The sequence below is a fragment of the Bos indicus x Bos taurus genome, chromosome 8 (genome assembly GCF_003369695.1).
Source record: "Bos indicus x Bos taurus breed Angus x Brahman F1 hybrid chromosome 8, Bos_hybrid_MaternalHap_v2.0, whole genome shotgun sequence".
NCBI classification, from domain to species: domain Eukaryota; kingdom Metazoa; phylum Chordata; class Mammalia; order Artiodactyla; family Bovidae; genus Bos; species Bos indicus x Bos taurus.
The window spans coordinates 68,200,242-68,222,784 of record NC_040083.1 but is presented as its reverse complement, the minus strand read 5'-3'; the positions used below and the strand labels follow the sequence as shown (position 1 = coordinate 68,222,784).

Below are 22,543 nucleotides of genomic sequence, written 5' to 3'. Positions count from 1 at the left end.
TGTCTAGTCAAGGCTATGGTTTTTCCAGTAGTCATATATGGATGTGAGAGTTGGACTATAAAGAAAACTGAGCACCGAAGAACTGATACTTTTGAACTGTGGTGTCGGAAAAGACTCTTGAGAGTCCTTTGGACTGCAAGGAGATCCAACCAGTCTATCCTAAAGGAAATCAGTCCTGAATATTCACTGGAATGATTGATGCTGAAGCTGAAACTCCAATACTTTGGCCACCTGATGTGAAGAACTGACTCATCTGAAAAGACCCTAATGCTGGGAAAGGTTGAGGTGGGAGGAGAAGGGGACAACAGAGGATGAGATGGCTGGATGGCATCACCAATTTAGTGGACATGAGTTTGAGTAAACTCCAGCAGTTGGTGATGGACAGGGAGGTCTGTCATGCTGCAGTGGGTCACAAAGAGTTGGACACAACTGAGTGACTGAACTGAACTGAACTGTAGCCCACCAGGCTCCTCTGTCCATGGGATTTTTTCAGGCAAGAATACTCGAGTGGGTAGCCATTCCCTTCTTCAGGGGATCTTCCCAACCCACTGACTGAACCTGGTCTCCTGCATTGCAGGCAAACGCTTTACCATCTGAGCTACCAGGGAAGAAAATAAAGGCATTACATGACCATTATGGAAAACTGCTGCTGCTGCTAAGTCGCTTCACTCATGTCTGACTCTGTGAGACCCCATAGATGGCAGCCCACCAGGCTCCCCCGTCCCTGGGATTCTCCAGGCAAGAACGCTGGAGTGGGTTGCCATTTCCTTCTCCAATGCATGAAAGTGAAAAGTGAAAGTGAAGTCACTCAGTCATGTCCTACTCTTGGCGACCCCATGGACTACAGGCTACCAGGCTCCTCCATCCATGGGATTTTCCAGGCAAAAGTACTGGAGTGGGTTGCCATTGCCTTCTCCGATGGAAAGCTAGAAATGCTAATAAATATGGTAGATTGCACTCCTGTTTTCACTGTTCACCACCTTCATCTGTGTCCATTGCTGTGTGAATTGCAGTCCCTTTTTCTTTTTTTTTTTTTTGTGGGAAGCAAAGGATCCTCTCGCCACTTGAGGACACTGGGCTTGGCTCTATGAGCTTTTTGATCAATGAAATGTGACCAGAAGTGGCATGCAACTTCGCAGCGGAGACTTTAAGGAGCATTTAAATCTTTCGTTGTTCTTTTTTCCACTGTCCTTCTCAGATAAGTGAAGTTTCTTTACTGAGCTTAAAAGATATGTAAAACAGAACTGCTGTTGATCCACAGCAGTATGTAACATGAGAAGGAAATAAACCTAGAAAAAGTTGAATAATACACCATAGGTAACTAACCCTAATGCAGATAAAACCCACAGTTCTACCACTCTGAGATAATCACATTTAAACTTCTGATATGTGTGGAATGCTTTATCAGTTTCACTTCTTCCCCTCCCCACCATGACTTGCATCTCTTCTTATAGGCAAAGAGTACCTCTCTGCCATTTGACTGACTTTGGTTCTGTGACTGGCTTTCTGGCCAGTGGAATGTAAGTGTAAGAGATGCAAGCAGAGACTTGAGATGTGCCTGTGCAGTTAGGCTGTCCTTTTGTGCTTCAGCCAAGAAGAAATATCCCAGATAGCACAGGAACTTGAGAGAAATATGGATGAGAGCCTGGCAGTCCCATTGCCTTGCCTCCTGAGGGACAGACACCTCAGCACTGCACAAAAATGAGGGCTTACTGTTTTATGCTTTAGGGTAGTTTGCTATCCAGCATTTTATGGAAATAGATGAATGATACAGATGCCTGTCTTTTAAGCCTTTTCAATGTAAACATATATTATTTCCCCCAAATTGGACTCTGCTAATCAGTTTTATAATTTTTAACTTAATTTATCACCACTTCATGTAATTATGCGTTCTTTCACAGCATAATCGCAGTTAGATAGAATTGTATCTTGCATATTTAAGCAATTGTCTGGCATGCAACCTTGAATTTTTGATCTTTATAATAATTATTTTGTGATAAAATTCTCATTCATAAGCCTTTTTTCTACACTCATATTATTCTTTCCCTATATTAAATTCCAAGGTATGTGACAAACTAACAAGGCTTGACACTTATTGCCAAATTTATCAGAATTTTACAAATGCCCATTTCCCAACATTTCACCAGAACTGAGTGCTGTTTTTCCTTAAATCACTTACAAATTTGAAAGGTAAAAAATGACATTGTGTTTTAATTTACATTTGTTTGTTTACTAGAGAGGTTGAATACTTAAAAAATAGTTTTATTGAGGTATAATTTGTATTCCATAAAATGTACACATTTGAAGTACAATTCAATGATTTTTCTAAATTTACAGAATTGTGCAACCATCACAGCAATCCAATTTTAGAATTTTTTTTATCACCCTCAAAACATCCCTTGTGCCCATATGCACTCACTCACTGTTCCCTAGCCAACCACTGACCTAGCATCTTTCTCTATAGATTTGTTTCTATTTCCTTTTCAGTGACCTGCCTACTTTGCTCATTTGCTTATTAGAGTGCTTGTCTTCCTTATTGATAAGAAGCATTAAAAGACTAACTCTGTAACTGCAATTAAATATACAAATTTCTTAAGTCAACCTGCATATCTTACCTGAACAATTACTCCTCTTGTAAATTTCCCACCTCAACACTGTGCTCCATTTTGTCTTCCTTGCTGCTTCTACACCTGACTCAAAGGTCTTTCCTTTGCCTGAATTCTTCATCTCCTGACCATCTATCTCACTCCCTCCTACTGCCTCATAGCTCTTGGCAAAAATAACAAGAGACCTTCCTTGACTGTCCCATCTGACTTGAGTCCCCATTCTTTGACTTCAGAAGGAATTACTACTATTTTTAATGATTCCTTACAGGATGGTCCTGACTTCAATGTCTGTGTTGCTCACTGGGTTGAAAGCTCTGCGAACATAGCAACCAAAGTGATTTGTTCATGATGGTATCCGTAGCCCTGGGCTCCTTTGTTTTTTTTTCTTTTTAGTTTGTTGTTTCCTCTTAATTTTGTTTGCAGTATCTTTACATCTTTAGAAATATTTACATGTGTATGTAGTCAGGCTTATGATTTTTTCCTTACACTTTTTTCCTTTACTTTTATGCTTAGAAGTACCTTTTCTTCAGGAGAGCAGTTAAATATCCACATATATTTTCTTCTAGTTCTTTTATGCTTTTTAATAAAAAATTTTAGTGTAATATCTGTTTGAAGTTTATGTTGGTTTATAGTGTGGTGAGTACAATGCAGACAACTCATTTTTATAAACAGTTAACAAATTATCCTAACTTCATTTATGGAATAATCTATCATTTCCTCACTGGTCGGAGATGGCCGCCTTTATTGGACACTAAATGCCTACGTATGCTAAGTTCTATTTTGGGGATTTCTAGCATGTACGGCTGATATTCTATTTTAGTGCCAGGACACTGTGTAGACCACCTTCCAGGTGGCTCAGTGGTAAAGAATCACCTGCCAAGCACGAAATGCGAGTTTGATCCTTGGGTCAGAAAGATCTCCCTGGAGAAGGAAATGGCAACCCACTCCAGTATTCTTGCCTGGGAAATCCCATGGATAGAGGAGCCTGGCAGGCTACAGTCCATGGGGTTGTAAAGAGTTGGACACGACTTAAACCACCACAGCTTCTGCCACCATATAGACCAAGGAGCCTTATTGTAGTGATTGTTTTGTATGTAGTAAATTGTCATTGTTGAGATACTGACCAGAGTGTTTTGGTCTTCAGGATCATTTTCTTTGTCACTGAAAATTCATAACTGGTCACTCTGACTTTCTACATTGCTGTCATCAGTCTAGTGAGTCTGAGGTTGTACTAAGGGACTCTTTCTTGACATCTTGCAAAGTTATATTTCTGGATCTACCAGGCTGTGGGTCAGCATGGATACCTGTTCCACACTTTGAATGAGGTTTCCCTGTAAAATCCCATGTCAGGGATTTAAAATTCAAACTTTCTAGATAAAGCTGGTAGCAAAAGCAGGTGAAGCAGGCCAGGCGTGAGATAAATGTATGGAGAAATGGCGTCTGTAGGCACCTATTTAAATGCATTCAAATGGTTTAGAAGCAAGGAGTGGAGCAGACCAGATCTGGCATGAAGGCTACACATTTTGACCTCTGACCCCTATAGTGACTGTGTGGCAATGTATATTGTTTTTGTGGATTGCTTCATTTGATTCCTACAGTAACATTTTGAGGCAGGTGTTGCCAATGTGCCCATTTTACAGCACACTCATTATGTCTTCAAGAAGCGGAATTACTTGCACAGGGCCCTGTAGCCAATGCATCCTTTAATGGACCGTGGCTTCTTACCTGATCCCGATTCTATTTTCTCCTCCACACCCCATGATGGTGTCATACGCAGAGAGTGCTGGGAGAACAAGGTTAGAAGGGAAGGATAAGCTATTTTTGTTGTTGAATCTAAAAATACCAGAATCTAAGTGACCTACAAAATGCCAATAAGCCTGATGATGGCTAAGTTCCAAATGTCAGGACACAAAACAGGAAGAAGTGACACGAGGCAGCAGCAAGGGCTGCTGCTGTCAGGGCGGCTGTGGTGCACATCTGTCCTAAACATCTGGAGTTAGCCTGGCCAGAGAAGCTGCAGACTGAGCAACCCCCATGCTTTTCAGCCTCTCATTGTCACAGTCACTTAGAGAACTCCCAGAGAGAGACTGATGGAGATGACGCAGAGAGTTTTAAATCATCAGGTCATTCCCAAAGCTGATGTGGGCTCTCTCTCTCTGTCTCTCTCTCTCCTTTGCCCTTCTTCCCTCCCTCTTTCCTTCTCTCCTTCTTTGCCTATCCTCCCCTCACTCTGTCCTGCCTGTATCATTTCTGTACTCAAGCACTCTAAGGGTGGACCACTCCTGGATGTCACTGTTCAAAGCAGAAAAAGGACTCTATCTGTTAGAAACTCCAAGATTCAGCAGCTCCAAGTCTTTCTAAGCAACTTCCTCAGGTAGGTGTTCAGTTCAGTTCAGTTCAGTTGCTTAGTCATGTCGATTCTTTGCGACTCCATGAATTGCAGCACACCCGGCTTCCTTGTCCATCACCAACTCCCAGAGTTCACTCAAACTCATGTCCATCGAGTCGGTGATGCCATCCAGCCATCTCATCCTCTGTCGTCCCCTTCTCCTCCTGCCCCCAATCCCTCCCAGCATCCGAGTCTTTTTCAATGAGTCAACTCTTCGCATGAGGTGGCCAAAGTACTGGAGTTTCAGCTTCAGCATCAGTCCTTCCAATGAACACCCAGGACTGATCTCCTTTAGGATGGACTGGTTGGATCTCCTTGCAGGTAGGTGTAGAGACTTACAAAAAGAAGACTGTTCTTTCCTGAGCTTGCTCCCACCCTTCTTACCACCATGAAGGCTTGGGCAGGATTCTTTAATTCCATTTGAAAGGAAAGGGTAAGAGTGACTGGAGAATGGCAAATTGTTTTGTATAGACACCCTGCCTTTAGCTGAACTGAAGAGCTAGGAGGAGAACCCTTATGAGCTTGACTCTGGAGTAAGACCATACCATTTGGCAGGGTACTAATTGCCAGTTTGTTTGGCTGAGCTGATGACCCTGTGGGAATACTGCAAGACCTTGTAATCAAAGGTCCCTTCCAGATAATAACAACAAAAAAGGGGGAATAATGCTTTCAAGTAAACCAGAGGGAGGCATTGGGCCTTCCTGGGCTCTGTAGTAGCTTTCTGACACTGAACAAGTCCTCTTCACTGAACTTTTGATTTCTGACCTTTGGGCTTCCCTGGTGGCTCAGATGGTCAAGAATATGTCTGTAGTTCAGAAGACCCAGGTGCAGTCCCTGGGTTGGGAGGATCCCTTGGAGAAGAGAATGGCTACCCACTCCAGTATTCCTGCCTGGAGAGTTCCATAGACAGAGGAGCCTGGCGGGCTACAATCATGGGGTCACAAACAGTTGGACACAGCTGAGCAACAAACACTTTTGTTTTTTCTGACCTATAAATTAAAGAAGCTTCAAATCATCACATTGACAGAAAAAACAGGAAAGCTGCATCCACAGGGAAGGCATCCACCTATATGGGGATGTATTGTCTAAACTGACTAGAGATGAAAGGATTTAGACTGAGGAGTGTTAAATCACCTTAGTGGTGCAAAAATGCAAACAGCCTGAAGACAGAGAACAGAGATTTTTTTAAAAGCTGTGTAAAATTTATATAACATTGACTTTACCCTCTTAACCATGTTAAAGTCTACAATTCAGTGATGTTAAGTAGATTCACATGCTGTGCAACCAATCTGCAGAACTTTTCATGCTTCAAAACTGAAACTTTGCACCCATTCAACAAAAACTCCCCATTCCCTCCTCCCCCAGCCCCTGGTACCTCTACTCCCTGACTTTGACTCCTCTAGGAACCTCAGATAAGTGGAATCATATAGGATTTATCCTTTTGTGACTTGCTCTTCACTTAGCCTGATGTCTTCAAAGGTTCATCCATGTTGTAACATGTGTCAGAATTTCATTCGTTTTTAAGGTAAATATTTCATTGCATGGATATATCACATTTGGTTGTATATTCATTTGCTGATGGACACTTGGGTTGCTTCCACCTTTTGGCTGTTGTGAATAACACTGCTATACATGTGGGAGTGCAAATATCTCTTCAAGACCCTGCTTTCAGTTATTTTGGGAGTAAACCCAGAAGTGTAATTGCTGGTAAGTCTATTTTTCAATTTTTGAAGAACCATCATGCTATTTTCCATAATGGTTGCAGCACCTTACATTCTCACCAACAGTGCATAAAGATTCTGATTTCTCCACATTCTTTAATTTCATTTATTGCATTATTCATTGTATATTGACTCTTTTTTATTTCTTCTAGGTCCTTGTTAAACCTTTCTTGCATCTTCTCAATCCTTGTCTCCAAGCTATTTATCTGTGATTCCATTTTAATTTCAAGATTTTGGATCAATTTCACTATCATTATTCGGAATTCTTTATCAGGTAGATTCCCTATCTCTTCCTCTTTGGTTTGGTGGGCATTTATCCTGTTCCTTTATCTGCTGGCTATTCCTCTGTCTCTTCATCTTGTTTAAATTGCGGAGTTTGGGGTGTCCTTTCTGTATTCTGGCAGTTTGTGGAGTTCTCTTTATTGTGGCTATTCCTCGCTGTGTGTGGGTTTGTACAGGTGGCTTGTCAAGGTTTCCTGGTTAGGGAAGCTTGTGTCAGTGTTCTGATGGGTGGAACTGTATTTCTTCTCTTTGTTCAGTCGCGCTGTGGGGAGGGAGGGAGGGATGCTGCAAGCAAATAACACTGGCGTGCGCTCGCAGTGCCTCAGCCACACTGGGTCTGCCCCCGCTCACTGCGCGTGTAGCTTCCCTGCCCACACTGCTCGGGCTCTAGGTTGTTCCGCCGGGAACAATCCGAGGCTGGCCCTGGGTTGCATGTACCTCCCAGGTCCAAGCCGCTCAGGTTCAGGCACTCAGGTAGTCCTCAGAGGCGCAGACTCAGTTGGGCCTGAGTATTGTGCTCTTCCCAGGTCCGAGCAGCTCAAGTGATGAGGTGTTTGGCGAGCGCCAATGCTGCGACTTATCGCCTCCCCGCCACTCGGTTATCTGGGCGCAAAACCGGCGCACCTTCTTAGGCAGATGTTAACCGTCCAGACCCCCAAGAAGTTTTGGTTAGCAAAGAAGCCTGCTTACAGTTTTATAGATAATGTCTCTCTGGGGCTGCGATTGCCCCCTTCCGGCTCTGGCTGCCTGTCACCGGAGGGGGAAGGTCTGCAGCCGGCTATCTCTGTTCAATTCTTTGTTCCGTGTGCGGGCCTGGCGGTGTCTTAGGTTGGGGCTGGCTTTTCGCGTGGTAGATATCCCACAGTCTGGTTTGTTAGCCCAAATTATTTCGCTCAGATAGTGCTCAGGGTATTCAGGCCAGATTCTTACTCTAAGCGATGCAGCCCGCGCTGCGCCTCCCTGCCCAGCCCCCGCTTGTTAATGGCGCGTGCAGGCGTCTGCGCTGCTTTTCCGCTGGGGGAGTTACCGTAGGACTCGCAATCTTCGAGTTTTAATTGTTTATTTATTTTTTCTTCCTGTTATGTTGCCCTCTGTGCTTCCAAAGCTCGGCACAGATTCGGCAGTGAGAAGGTTTCCTGGTGTTTGGAAACTTCTCTCTTTTTAAGACTCCCTTCCCGGGACGGAGCTCCGTCCCTCCCTCTTTTGTCTCTTTTTTTGTCTTTTATATTTTTTCCTACCTCCTTTCGAAGAGTTGGATTGCTTTTCTGGGTGCCTGATGTCCTCTGCCGGCATTCAGAAGTTGTTTTGTGGAATTTACTCGACGTTTAAATGCTCTTTTGATGAATTTGTGGGCGAGAAAGTGTTCTCCCCGTCCTACTCCTCCGCCATCTTGGCTCCTCCTCAAGATTTTCTTTTAAAATCAGGAACAAGGTAAGGATGCCCACTCTCACCACTTCTACGTAACAAGTTATTGAAAGTCCTAGGCACTGGCACTGGATTGCTTCCACTCGATAAGGGTTAAAACTCTTTTGGCATTTGCAACAGAGTTGTTTGAAATAAACCTTATTAGTTCCAGAGATGCACCACACATAAGCACTCTCCCATCTGGTCTTACAATCTTTACAGTGAAAATAGCCATATTTGGGTTCTAAAAACTGGAAGTTGGGCCTCCCAAGCGGCTGGCTGGAGTCTACCGGGGCCGGCTTGCTCTTCCTCTCCCGAGGACTCGAGGAGTCTTCCTCCACCAGCTCCTCACGTGGCTGAAGTTCCTCGGGGGGATCCTCTTCCGACCTTGGTGGTGGTGATGGTGGTGGTAGTGGCGGGGGCGGCTGGCCAGCCTCGGGAGGACCCGAGAGCTCCTCCCGCAGTCGCACCTCACCCCAGTGGCCGGGCACCGACGAAGAGACGCCCCATGCAGATGCGGGTGCCCTGTGGCCTGCGCTGGCCCAGGGGGAGAGGCTGTCCAGGGTGCGAGGCCCCAGAGAGCACTGCACGGACTTGCCCACCCGGAGGCTCACCTGCACGCCCACATCCTTGGTGTTGGCCTTGCCGATTTCTCCACATTCTTGCCAAAGTTTGTTATTTTTCTTTCTTTCTGATAGTTGCCATCCTAATGGGTGTGAGGTGATATTGCACAAAAGTTTTGATTTACATTTCCCTAGTCGGAGAAGGTGATGGCACTCCACTCCAGTACTCTTGTCTGGAAAATCCCATGGACGGAGGAGCCTGGTGGGCTGCCATCCATGGGGTCGCTAAGAGTCGGACACGACTGAGCAACTTCACCTTGACTTTTCACTTTCATGTATTGGAGAAGGAAATGGCAACCCACTCCAGCGTTCTTGCCTGGAGAATCCCAGGGACGGGGGAGCCTGGTGGGCTGCCATCTATGGGTCTCACAGAGTCGGACATGACTGACGTGACTTAGCAGCAGCAGCAGTGAACAGTGATATTGAGCATCTTTTCATGCGTCTGACGGCCATGTGCTTTCATGTGCTTGTCTATCTTCTTTGGAGACATGTCTATTCAAGTGCTTTGCCTATTTTTGAATCCAGTTTTTTTTTGTTGCTGTTGTTCTTGAGTTGTAGGAGGAGAAGGAGTCTTTTCATGCTCATATCTCTAGGACTTCAAATAACACCTGCCTTGAAAAAATATTTGTGGAATAAATACATCCTGGGTCTCTATTCAATAATATTATTCCAAGATTTGGCATAAATTATAACCAATAGCTGGAGTTGGAAATTCACAACAATGGATATAATATCATAATATATTACAAATAATATTTTTTAAAACACAAAGAAATAAATTTTGGACTCTACCACTTAGATGAGATGGCTGGATGGCATCACTGACTCAATGGACATGAGTTTGAGTGAACTCTGGGAGTTGGTGATGGACAGGGAGGCCTGGCGAGCTGCGATTCATGGGGTCGCAAAGAGTCGGGCACGACTGAGCGACTGAACTGAACTGAACTTAGATGAATGTGCCATGAACCGATCCACTTTACTTAGCTCTCCTGATACTTAAGCCAGGTTTTGTGTCCTTCAGTCATGGGGATGGGAGAGAAGAGAAGAGAGGCATTCAGTTACAAACACCAGCACTTCTTAGAAAAGTACATATGTGATAATGGTGGTATCTTAACCTAGGAGCTTAAACAAACATCAGACCATTTCTCCTGGCCACCATCTTTGATTTACTCTGAGTCGTTTCCTCTCCGTGCTGCTGCTGCGGCTAAGTTGCTTCAGTCGTGTCCGACTCTGTGCGACCCCATAGACGGCAGCCCACCAGGCTCCGCCATCCCTGGGAGTCTCCAGGCAAGAACACTGGAGTGGGTTGCCATTTCCTTCTCCAATGCATGAAAGTGAAAAGTCAAAGTGAAGTCGCTCAGTCGTGTCCAACTGTTAGTGATCCCATGGATCGCAGCCTACCAGGCTCCTCCATCCATGGGATTTTCCAGGCAAGAGTACTGGAGTGGGGTGCCATCGCCTTCTCCTCCTCTCCATGAAAGGTCCTCAAATCTTCTCAGCAATGGCTTAAAAGGAGGAAATGAAAAACAGCTGGGTTGCAGTTCCCGTCTTGCCACTGGATGGCAGTACACCTCTGTATGCCTTCCCTGAAGAAGCCTCTCCATCTTTCTCCAGAATCCAGATTTTGCCCCCTTTGGTCAGAAGTCCCTAGACTAGAGATTTTAGCGGAATCACTTATTTTAAAAATCTCTCCATGAGTTTCTGTAGGGGATGGTTAACATCCTTCTTCATGTTAACTCCAGAATCCAAGAAACCTTGATTCCAGCATCTTCTGGTATTTCTTGCCTTCTACCAAGTATGTCTTTGTCCTCTAAGCATCTTGTGCTAATAACTGCTCAGTGATACCACCCTGTAAACAGCGAATTACAGGATCGATTCTGCCCCATATAGAGGGGGAAGGAGAGGTTCTTATTTGACTTTGCATTCTGGGCACTTACCACTGTACATTCCATAGTGGGCAGTCAATCAAGACTTGTTAGGTGAACCCATCAAGTAGAAGAAACACAGAAATGATAAATGACCACTCCTTTATCAATATGCCCAGATAACATGGGCTTCCCAGATGGTAAAGAACCTGCCTACCAATGCAGGAGACATGAGACATGCGTTTGATCCCTGGGTCGTGAAGATCTCTCCTGGAGGAGGGCCTGGCAACCCACCTCAACTTTCTTGATGGACAATTCCATGGACAGAGGAGCCTGGCCGGCCACAGTCCTTGGGATTGCAAAGAGCTGGACATGACTGAAGTGACTTAGCACGCAAACATGCCAGATAACATACACACTAAACATGTGCCTTAAAATAACTTTTTCTGAATATAAATTTCATATAAATAATTTGGTAGGTGATAAATCATATCTCTTTAAAATTTGCATTTCTGTCTATATAGCTAATATTGGATATTTCTCATGCATCTCCTTTCATGCTCTCATTTGTATTTCTTTCTGAATTGTCTCTTTCTGACCTTTGCCATTTTGATAATTGTTATAGTCGTGTTCTGAAGGCTTTCAGATTTCTGAGTGTCATCCTTGACAAATCCCTGCCACTCATCTTCTACATTCAATCAGTCACATCTGTTTATTCTGCTTCCTAAATTTCCCTCCCATCTATCCACATCACTTCATCCTCACTGCCTCTGTCCTGCCTCAGACTCATGGTCTTTCTCCAGCCATCTGTTCTCCAAACTGGACCCTCCACCTCTGATCTTGACTGTTTCCAACACATTATCCACACTGCAACTAGTGTGAACATTTCAGAGTGTAAATCTATGCACACCACATTCCTAATTAAAACTCTTTCAGGGCTTCTTGTCATTCTCAATGTGAAAAGTTCCAACTCCCTAATCCAGCCCCTGAAGCCTTGCTCATTTCCCCAGTTTCCTGTTTTTCCACCTCCAACTTAAGCTTGCCCTCCTGCAGCGGTGGCCACTTCCATGATTGAAGAATCATTTCCACACTGTGTCACCCACCTTCCAGCCTTCACTCATGCTGTTCTCTCTCTCTCAGTTGATCTTTCATTCCCTTTGCTTGCCTAACATTTGTTAGAACTCTGCTTAAAACCATCACCTCTAGGAAGCCTCCGTGCCTGCTGTAGACTAGGAGGAACCAACTTCCTTATCCCATGTCAGTCTGTCTCCACCCCATTGTAACATATTGCATTCTGTGGTCCTTGCCAGTTTGTGTCTCTGTGGATGGCATCATTGACTCAATGGACAGGAGTTTGCACAAACTCCTGGAGACAGTGAAGGACAGGGAGGCCTGGCATGCTGTAGTCCATGGGGTCTCAAAGAGTTGGATGTGCCTGAGTGACAGAATAACAACAACAACAAATGTGTGTAAAATCCTTGGTCTTGTGCAGCTTTTTGTCCCTAGGGCCTGGCACAGCATCCAACCCATAGTAGATACCAGAGAAATGTTTATTGAATGAATAAAAGTGCTTCTAGTTGACATTTATTGAGCACTCAGAGCAATTTATATCCTTTTTCTCATTTAATCCTCAAAACGGCTCTCTTGGATGGTTATGCTCAGTTTGACAAGTGAGAAAAGTGAGGGTTGTAGAGATTACACAGCAGGGAAGTGGTGGGTTCACCCACATCTGCCTCCTTGCAGAGTCAGCTGTGTGTTTCCCATCTATGAGGCATCTGTAGATGTCCTTCATATGTAAAAGGATTAAACCTTTGTCAGTTCTATTTGTTGCAAACATTTTCCTCCAGTGTTGATGCTTTCTAATTTTCTATTTGATCATCTTGAAGTTAAGAAACTTTTAATCATTAAATAGTAAAATCAGTCACTGTTTTCTTTGATAATTTAATTCCATGGATTATGCTTTAAAATTTTTATCATTCTCAATTCAATTTGTTGCCTAAATTGTTATATATTTTAATAGTCTCAAGATTTTTTTTTTAATTTTTTATTTTGTTTTGGGATAGACGATTAGCAATGCTGTGATAGATTCAGGTGAACAGCGAAGGGATTCAGCCATACACATACATGTATCCATTCTCCCCCAAGCTCTCCTCCCATCCATCCAGGCTGTTATTTGCCATTGAGCAGAATTCCACGTGCTATTCAGCAGGTTCTTTTTGGTTATCCATTTTAAGTATAACAGTGTTTTAAATTTAACTCTTTAAGTCTTTAAAACTGTATTTTCTCTATATAGGGTGTTTTCTCCTCCAAATGGTAAAGTTTCCTAAATCCATTTATTGAATAGCACATCCATGTATTGAATAGCACATCTTATGGGCTTCCTTCATAGCTCAGTCAGTAAAGAATCTGCCTGCAATGCAGGAGACTCAGGTTTGATTCCTGAGTCAGGAACATCCCCTGGAGAAGGAAATGGCAACCCACTCCAGTATTCTTGCTTGGAGAATCCCATGAACAGAGGAGCCTGGTGGACTACAGTCCATGGGGTCACAAGAGTTGGACGCAACTTAGTGACTAAACCACCACCACATCTTATTTAATTATGATGCTATTATCGTTTAGCTTCTTATATATTTATAACCTATTTCAGGGACTTTCATTCATTGGTTTGTCAAGTCTTGAACTATTACCACACTTTTTTATAATTTGATTTTTATTTAGTGGAATAAATCCTTCCAGTTGTGCACAGCCCATCCCCAATCCTCAACACCATTAATTTTCATTTTGCAACATTATCGTGGCTGATCTCATTTATTGTTTCTTCTGCTGCTGCTGCTGCAGCTAAGTCACTTCAGTCGTGTCCAACTTTGAGCGACCCCACAGACGGCAGCCCACCAGGCTCCCCCGTCCCTGGGATTCTCCAGGCAAGAACACTGGAGTGGGTTGCCATTTCCTTCTCCAATGCATGGAACTGAAAAGTGAAAGTGAAGTCGCTCAGTCGTATCCGACTCTTAGTGACCCTATGGACTTCAGCCCACCAGGCTCCTCCGTCCATGGGATTTTCCAGGCAAGAGTAAATTTTTCTCACTCTTAAAACTTTTATTGAGGTAATTTTGAAAAATATAAATATACTACATGTTTATTTTATAAAAATTAGGAAACAGAAAATTAATAACACTTCATTTTATTGCCTCATAGTTTCATTCTATGTGAATATGAATAATCCAGTTGGACTCCTATTGTAGCACATCTTGGTATCCTGCTTCCCTGCAACCCATTAAGTTACTTTGTAAACATTTTCATATCCAATTCGATTTTGAAATCATAGGTTTTGCTGTTGTTCAGTCATTCAGTCATGTCCAACTCTTTGCAACACCATGAACTGCAGCAGGTCAGGCTTCCCTGTAAATATTTTCATATTCAATTCAATTTTGAAATCATAGGTTTTAATCATATGTAATTTTCATTAATATAAAAGCCTGAACCTCTATTTAGGAATTGCCCTATTGTTGGATATCTAGGTTATTGACAATTTTTTGTTTGTTTGTTTTCTTTAAGTAGTATCACAATAAAATTTTATACAAACACATCTTTGGTCACATTTGATCATTTCCTTAAGGTATCTTTCTGGGTCTGGGTCAATAGTTATGAGCATTTTTTAAGGCTCTAAATTGCTTTTTAAAAATATTGTGCAAATTTAAATTCCCACCAGCTTATGGAAAGTTTGTTTCCACAGTATTCTTGCCAACACTTGGGTATTATTATCTCATTGTGGTTTTCACTGGGGTTATGTTAAATCTATAAATCAATTTAGAAAGAACTCTCTTCTTTACAATATTTATTCTTTTCCTTCAGGAAGATAGTGTGCCTCCATTTAATTAAATCTTTATATCTGTCAGGAAAGTTTTGTTGTTTTCTTAATGTAAATCCTACAGATTTATTATTGGAATTATTTTATTATTGCTGTTTTATTATTTTTGTTTTGTTATGTGAGTGCCACTTAAACATTTATATATACTTTTTAAATTGAAGTATAGTTGATTTACAACTTTTCAGGTGTAAATCAAAGTGAGTCAGTTATATATGTAACATATTATATATATAATATATATATTATATATATGTATATACACACTCATATATTCTCATATATATTCTTTTCCATTATAGGTTATTACAAGATACTGAGTAGAGTTCCCTGTGCTATATGGTAGGTCCTTGTCGGTTATCTGTTAATCCCAAATTTCTAATATATCCCTCCCCGCTTCCCCTTTGGTAACCATGAGTTTGTTTTCTATGTTTCTGAGCCTGTTTTGTAAAAAGTTCACTTGTATCATTTTCTTTAGATTCCATATATAAATGATATCATATGGTATTTGTCTTACTCTTTCTGACATTTCACTTAGTATGATAATCTACAGGTCCATCCTTGTTGTGGCAAATGGCATTTTTTCATTATTTTTATGGTTGAGTAATATTTCATTGTATGTATGTACCAGATCTTCATCATCTATTCACCTGTTGATAGATATTTAGAGTCTTTCCAGGTCTTGGCCATTGAAAATAGTGTTTCTATGAACATGGGGCTTATGCATCTTTCTGAATTAGAGTTTTGTCCAGATATATGCCCAGGACGGGGATTGCTGGATCATATGGTAGCTCTGTTTTTAGTTTTTTAGGGAATATTCATAATGTTCTCCATAGTGGCTGTACCAGTCTACATTCCCACCAACAGTGTAGGAGGGTTTCCTTTTCTCCACACTCTCTCCAACATTTATTATTTGCAGCCATTCAGACTAGTATGAGGTGATACCTTGTTGTTATATCTTCTTTTTTTCCCAAAATGTGTCCTATAAGTATTTGATCCTCCAGATGCTCTGTGAAAAACAAAAGATTTTATATTCAAATTGGTGTGGGAAGGGCTACGAACTTACATTGGAAATTTTCATGACACTCTCAGGAAAGCTTGACACATCCTGTTGTAAAGAAACTTGTTTAACGTTATTTATTACTCCACCAGGACATTTCAGAATTCATTTGATCATGGAATATCTTTTTATGTAAAAATAAAAATGTTAACACTAATTCTATTCTCACTCAGTGGAGCTGATCTTCCGAGAAGCCTAATGTTGGGGAATGACAAATGGCCTCAGTTTGCCATTCCTCCCCGTAGCTGTGCCTTTTGTCATGTAACTCTGGGGTGCACTTCTATGCTGACTGTGAACTTGGCTGTGTGACTTGGCCCATGGGACGTGAGCTAACATAGAGCACATAGAAGCTTTAAAAGCGTGGCTGGTAACTGTTTCATCTTCCATGTTTGTGATAAAGATACGCCAAGTGTACCCAGGTAGAAAATGATATACTTGTAGTACAGCTGAGTTACACTGTTTATCCCAGTTGAAACCACACAAGATCACTCAAAAATCAGCCAGTGTTCTTTATGAAAGTGAGCCCAGGAAAGACCAGAAGAACCACTCAGTAGGACTTCACTTCAGACGTATCAGTTAAGCATAGCAAACACGCTCTCCCAACAACAAAAGAGAAGACTCTACACATGGACATCAGCAGATGGTCAACACTGAAATCAGATTGATTATATTCTTTGCAGCCAAAAATGGAGAAGCTCTATACAGTCAGCAAAAACAAAACCAGGAGCGGACTGTGGCTCAGGTCATGAATTTCTAATTGCCAAATTCAGACTGAAATTGAAGAAAGTGGAGAAAACCACTACATGATTCAGGTATTACCTAAATCAAATACCTTAAGATTATACAGTGGAAGTGAGAAATAGATTTAAGGAACTAGATCTGATAGACAGAGTGCCTGATGAACTATGGACGGAGGTTTGTGACGTTGTACAGGAGACAAGGATCAAGACCATCCCTAAGAAAAAGAAATGCAAAAAAGCAAAATGGCTGTCTAAGGAGGCCTTACAATAGCTGTGAAAAGAAGAGAAGCAAAAAGCAAAGGAGAAAAGGAAAGATATACCCATTTGAATGCAGAGTTCCAAAGAATAGCAAGGAGAGATAAGAAAGCTTTCCTCAGTGATCAGTGCAAAGAAATAGAGGAAAACAATAGAATGGGAAAGACTGGAGATCTCTTCAAGAAAATTAGAGATACCAAGGGAACATTTCATGCAAAGATAGGCTCAATAAAGGACAGAAATGGTAGGGACCTAGCAGAAGCAGAAGATATTAAGAAGAGGTGGTAAGAATACACAGAAGAACTGTACAAAAAAGAGCTTCACGACCCAGATAATCACAATGGTGTGATCACTCACCTAGAGTCAGACATTCTGGAACGTGAAGTCAAGTGGGCCTTAGGAAGCATCACTACAAATAAAGCTAGTGGAGGTGATGGAATTCAGTTGAGCTCTTTCAAATCCTGAAAGATGATGTTGTGAAAGTGCTGCACTCAATATGCCAGCAAATTTGGAAAACTCAGCAGTGGCCACAGGACTGGAAAAGGTCAGTTTTCATTCTGATCTCAAAGAAAGGCAATGCCAAAGAATGCTCAAACTACCACACAATTGCACTCATCTCACATGCTAGTAAAGTGATGATTAAAATTCTCCAAGCCAGGCTTCAGCAGTACATGAACAGTGACTTTCAGAATTTCAAGCTGGTTTTAGAAAAGGCAGAGGAACCAGAGATCAAATTGCCAACATCCACTGGATCATGGAAAAAGCAAGAGAGTTCCAGAAAAACATCTATTTCTGCTTTATTGACTATGCCAAAGCCTTTGATTGTGTGGATCACAATAAACTGTGGAAAATTCTTCAAGAGATGGGAATACCAGACCACCTGACCTGCCTCTTGAGACACCTGTATGCAGGTCAGGAAGCAACAGTTAGAACTGGACATGGAACAACAGACTGGTTCCGAATAGGAAAAGGAGTACATCAAGGCTGTATATTGTCACCCTGCTTATTTAACTTCTATGCAGAGTACATCATAAGAAACGCTGGGCTGGAAGAAGCATACACTGGAATCAAGATTGCCGGGAGAAATATGAATAACCTCAGATACACAGATGACACCACCCCTATGGCAAAAAGGGAAGAACTAAAGAGCCTCTTGATGAAAGTGAAAGAGGAAAGTGAAAAAGTTGGCTTAAAGCTCAACATTCAGAAAACTAAGATCATGGCATCCAGTCCCATCACTTCATGGTAAATAGATGGGGAAACAGTAGACACAGTGGCTGACTTTATTTTTCTGGGCTCCAAAATCACTGCAGATGGAGATTGCATCCTTGAAATTAAAAGACACTTACTCCTTGGAAGGAAAGTTATGACCAACCTAGACAGCGTATTAAAAAGCAGAGACATTACTTTGTCAACAAAGGTCTGTCTAGTCAAGGCTATGGTTTTTCCAGTGGTCAGGTATGGATGTGAGAATTGGATTATCAAGAAAGCTGAGTGCCGAAGAATTGATGCTTTTGAACTGTGGTGTTGGAGAAGACTCTTGAGAGTCCCTTGGACTGCAAGGAGATCCAACCAGTCCGTCCTAAAGGAGATCAGTCCTGGGTACTCATTAGAAGGACTGATGTTGAAGCTGAAACTCCAATACTTTGGCCACCTGATGAGAAGAGCTGACTCATTTGAGAAGATCCTGATGCTGGGAAAGATTGAGGGCAGGAGGAGAAGGGGAAGACAGAGGATGAGGTGGTTGGATGGCATCACCGAGTCAATGGACATGGGTTTGGGTGGACTCTGGGAGTTGGTGGTGGACAGAGAGGCCTGGCGTGCTGTGATTCATGGGGTTGCAAAGAGTTGGACATGACTGAGTGACTGAACTGAACTGAACTGAACTGAAAGCACTGAGATTTGGGGTTGCTTGTTACATAGCATTATTGTGGCAATAGATAACTGATCGATAGATCTTAAAGCAGGTATGATGAAGGCAGTTAGTTTAAGCTTGATAGTCTTTATTAAGAAATTCCCTTTCATATCTATTTTTCTAAATGCTTTTAGCCAAAACTGCTATTGAATAACTTTTGGGCAGTCATTGAGATTATTTTAAGCTTTTCTAATTGAACCTACTGATGTACTTTTTATATTAATAGGCTTCCTATTAATAGGCTGTGCTGGCCTTCCTAGGATGAGTCATTCTTGGTAGCAGTTGATCATTCTTTAAATGTACTATTGAATTCCATATGCTAATATTCTCCTCAGGGATTTAGCATCTCTATGCATAAATGAAATTAGTTTGTAGTTTCCTATTTTGGCCCATCCTTCTCAATTTTGGTATAAAGCTTAAGTCAACTTTATAAAATGACTCAGTTAGTCTTTAGTTTTTGCCTATGTTCTGGATCAATTTGTATAATAGTCCGACTAATAGAATTCACCATTAAAGCCATTGAATCTTTTTGACAATTTGTAATTTCTGTGATAGCTTATAATTTTAACTTTTCCCTCTTATTATTGGTCTTAAGTTTTCTTACTTATTTTTAATTACACTTTGGAAAATTCAAATTACTTTAATGATAGCCAATAATATACTGCCCACCTAGAAATGCATGAGACATAAGAGATATGGGTTCGATCCCTGGGTCAAGAAAATCCCTTGGAAGAGAGCATGGCAACACACTCCAATATTCTTGCCCGGAGAATCCCATGGACAAAGGAGCCTGGCAGGCTACACCATTGGGTTGCAGAAGCTACTTAAGCATGCATGCACTTAGTCTGCACTTAGTCTGTTTTTGGAAGCTGCCTTTCAATCATCTGGGAACACAGTCTGATATAATTAACTAACTAAATAAACACAGATCAGGCCATGTGTTATAGTAGCTACAACTCAATATCAGACTTAAAGTGAGTTTGTATCTTAATGCAACCTAGTATTTCTGCATGCAATGGTATGGTTACATACATGTGTGGCCACCATATTTTCTAATTTTTTTTGGTAGTTGGGTCTTTGGGAGAACCTTTTGTCTACTTTTTCTGGCTGGGAAAGTGGGGTTAGAGAAAGTAGTCTGGATTTATCAATGTTAAAATTTTGAATGCTTGTACATGATTTATGTTCATCATGTAAGAAAATACCTGAAAGTAGAACTCTTTGGAAAATCCTAGAATTTCACCATCATGCAGATTGGCCTAAGTTATGCATGGGTATTTGAGATTTAATAGACAATGTGTGGAAATATCTCTTGCTGACTTGACCTATGTCCTCAATGGCCTCCTGAGAAGATGAGGCAGGACAGGCACTTACTAGCCACAGAGCATGATTGGCTCTGTGTTCCGGTTTCTCTGGACTCTGTTTTCTCTGCTACATGCTCAATTCTCAGGTTTCAGGCACCTTATTTTATTAGCATCAAGAATAAATATTTATACAGTGATTATTATGCATCAGCGATAACATTTACCAGCCCCATTTTACAGTTTAGGAAAGGACAGCGCAGAAAGACTTCAAAATCTGCCCATGCTTGCCAGCGTGTGAGTACTCACGTTAAGGCTCAAATCCAGGTGGTGCGTCTCCCTAGGCTGCACTGTCAGCTCCTATGCAGTTCCCCCAACCTCACTGCCATTCTTTCTCATTTTGTCTTATTTTTCTACCTGTTCACCAGTGTTTGGCTCCATTGGACTCAATTAGTGTTGATCTTATAGATTTATTTCTAGATGAGGATAGAAGAGACAAAGAGACAAAAAAGTCAAAGTGGAAAGAGTAAAGGGCTGACAGGGAAACAATTCATGGATTCTGATTTGAGACTGTGACTGACCCCAGCTCTAAAATCTAGGCATAACAAAGTAACTATCTCATGGAGTGATTGTGAAGATTTTTTGAGCAAAGGGTCTGATATATCACTAACATTCAATGGATACTAGTTAATCATAGAAAAGGATGATGATGATGAATGATGACCATAAAATCAAGCTTCTGGCACCAACTGGCTCTGTGATCTTGCTCAAGTCACTTTGCTTCTCTGGGTCTCTGTTTCCTCATTTGTTCTTTGGAAGATGGGACTTAGTGGTGGAAAAGCTGAGTGGGATTAAGAGTGGGAATCGTGTCCATAGTGACTTATACATACTGCTAAGTATAATCAAGGCCCATCAGGGCTACGGTTGACAGATGGAACAATGAGAGAGCAAAGCAAAATAAAATAGAATGTCTAGTCAAATCTGAATTTCAGATAAGCTATGAATGCTTACTTAACATAAGTATGTCCCAAACATTGAATGGGACATACTTACACTAAATAATTACTTCTTATTAGAACTCAGTTCTCCAGGTTTCCCTGCCTGGTCTAGTGTCCAGATTTGCCAGATTAGAGAGTTGCAGTAAATTGGTATCCCATGGACGGAGGAGTCTGGTGGGTTGCAGTCCATGGGGTCGCTAAGAGTCGGACATGACTGAACGACTTCACTTTCACTTTTCATTTTCATGTATTGGAGAAGGAAGTGGCAACCCACTCCAGTACTCTTGCTTGGAGAATCCCAGGGATGGAGGAGCCTGGTGGGCTGCCGTCTATGGGGTCGCACAGAGTCGGACATGACTGAAGCGACTTAGCAGCAGCAGCAGTAAATTGGTGCTGGGCCAAGTTATTCCCTTAAGTCAAGGATCTGAGTTTGAGAATCTCCTTCTTCCCTACCCTATCTTCTTTCTTCTTTGGGCAAAAAGGATAGAGTAACCAAATGGGGAAATTTGTTTGTCATAAATTACCAAGAGAAGAGCTTCTCCAGATTCAATAAGGCAATCATTATATCTTGAGGAAAGAACAATTGATTGTTCCAAACAAATGCTCCAGCTTGTGATTTCACAGAAATCTGTGTCTCTAACCTGCTGTAGTTGTTAAGTCAGAAGTAAATATGTTCTTAATAGCTAACTGGTATTTATTGAATGTACAATAACTTGCCTGCTAAGCTTAAATGAAATGCACTGTTAATTAAAAATATCTCTGTACCAAGTCCTCTAGGGAAAATACATTACAAACACTCTGACTTGAGAGTTTTTTTCACCCTCACTTCCCAACTGAGCCCCCTCTTGGTAAATTTTAATATGATCTGTTTGGAGGCCTGCAGATGTTTTTGCTGGGCAGTTTTCATCCTGATTAGGGATATGAAAACTTCACTTACGGATTCAGACTTGAGAACTCTTCAGAGAGACCCCAAGCTGAAGCTATGTGCTTGGTGCTCCAAAGCTTGCTCTGGCCACTTGGAATAGTTGGGGTTGCATCTGAATTTGCCAACTGATTGGCTGTTCAGACCAAACCTTTCACTTTGCCTCTTGGAGCTTGGAGAATTGTCCAACCTGTGACATAAATGTAACCAGTTAGATCTATGGTGGTAGGTCAGGAAAGAGGCTGGGCAGGATTCTGAAGCACAGGCCGACCTTGACTTGTTCAGTGGGTCTCAGCCCGTACCGGTCCTCCTGCTGAGTGAACCCCCGATTTGGTGCTGCTTAGAGACAGCTTTTGTTTATTTATCTGCTTACTTGTTTTCTCATTATTCCACAAGTTATTTGATGTCTGTGTGTCTAGTGGACCTGAAATCTCATGAATACTGTGACTGGGGAGATAAAGTCCCAGTCCCAGCTGTGTCAGTTGCAGACGTACAAATTCACATTTCTGCAATTCAAGCAGTCATTTCACTCCCCCGAGTTTGTTTCCTTTTCTGCAAAGTGAGGATAGTGCCTTCCCTACAAATCACTGAATGGCTGTG

The 22,543-nt window shown here is 41.8% G+C and overlaps 1 protein-coding gene across 1 annotated transcript in view; it reads right to left on the bottom strand.

The window, feature by feature from the left end:
* LOC113897468 (ZAR1-like protein) overlaps window positions 1–22,543 on the bottom strand; it is a 196,746-nt gene that overhangs the window by 113,395 nt on the left and 60,808 nt on the right. The window contains exon 3 of the mRNA XM_027550219.1: window positions 8,450–9,063. Within this exon, the coding sequence (XP_027406020.1) occupies window positions 8,450–9,063 (614 nt within the window). The remainder of the gene's footprint in view (window positions 1–8,449; window positions 9,064–22,543) is intronic.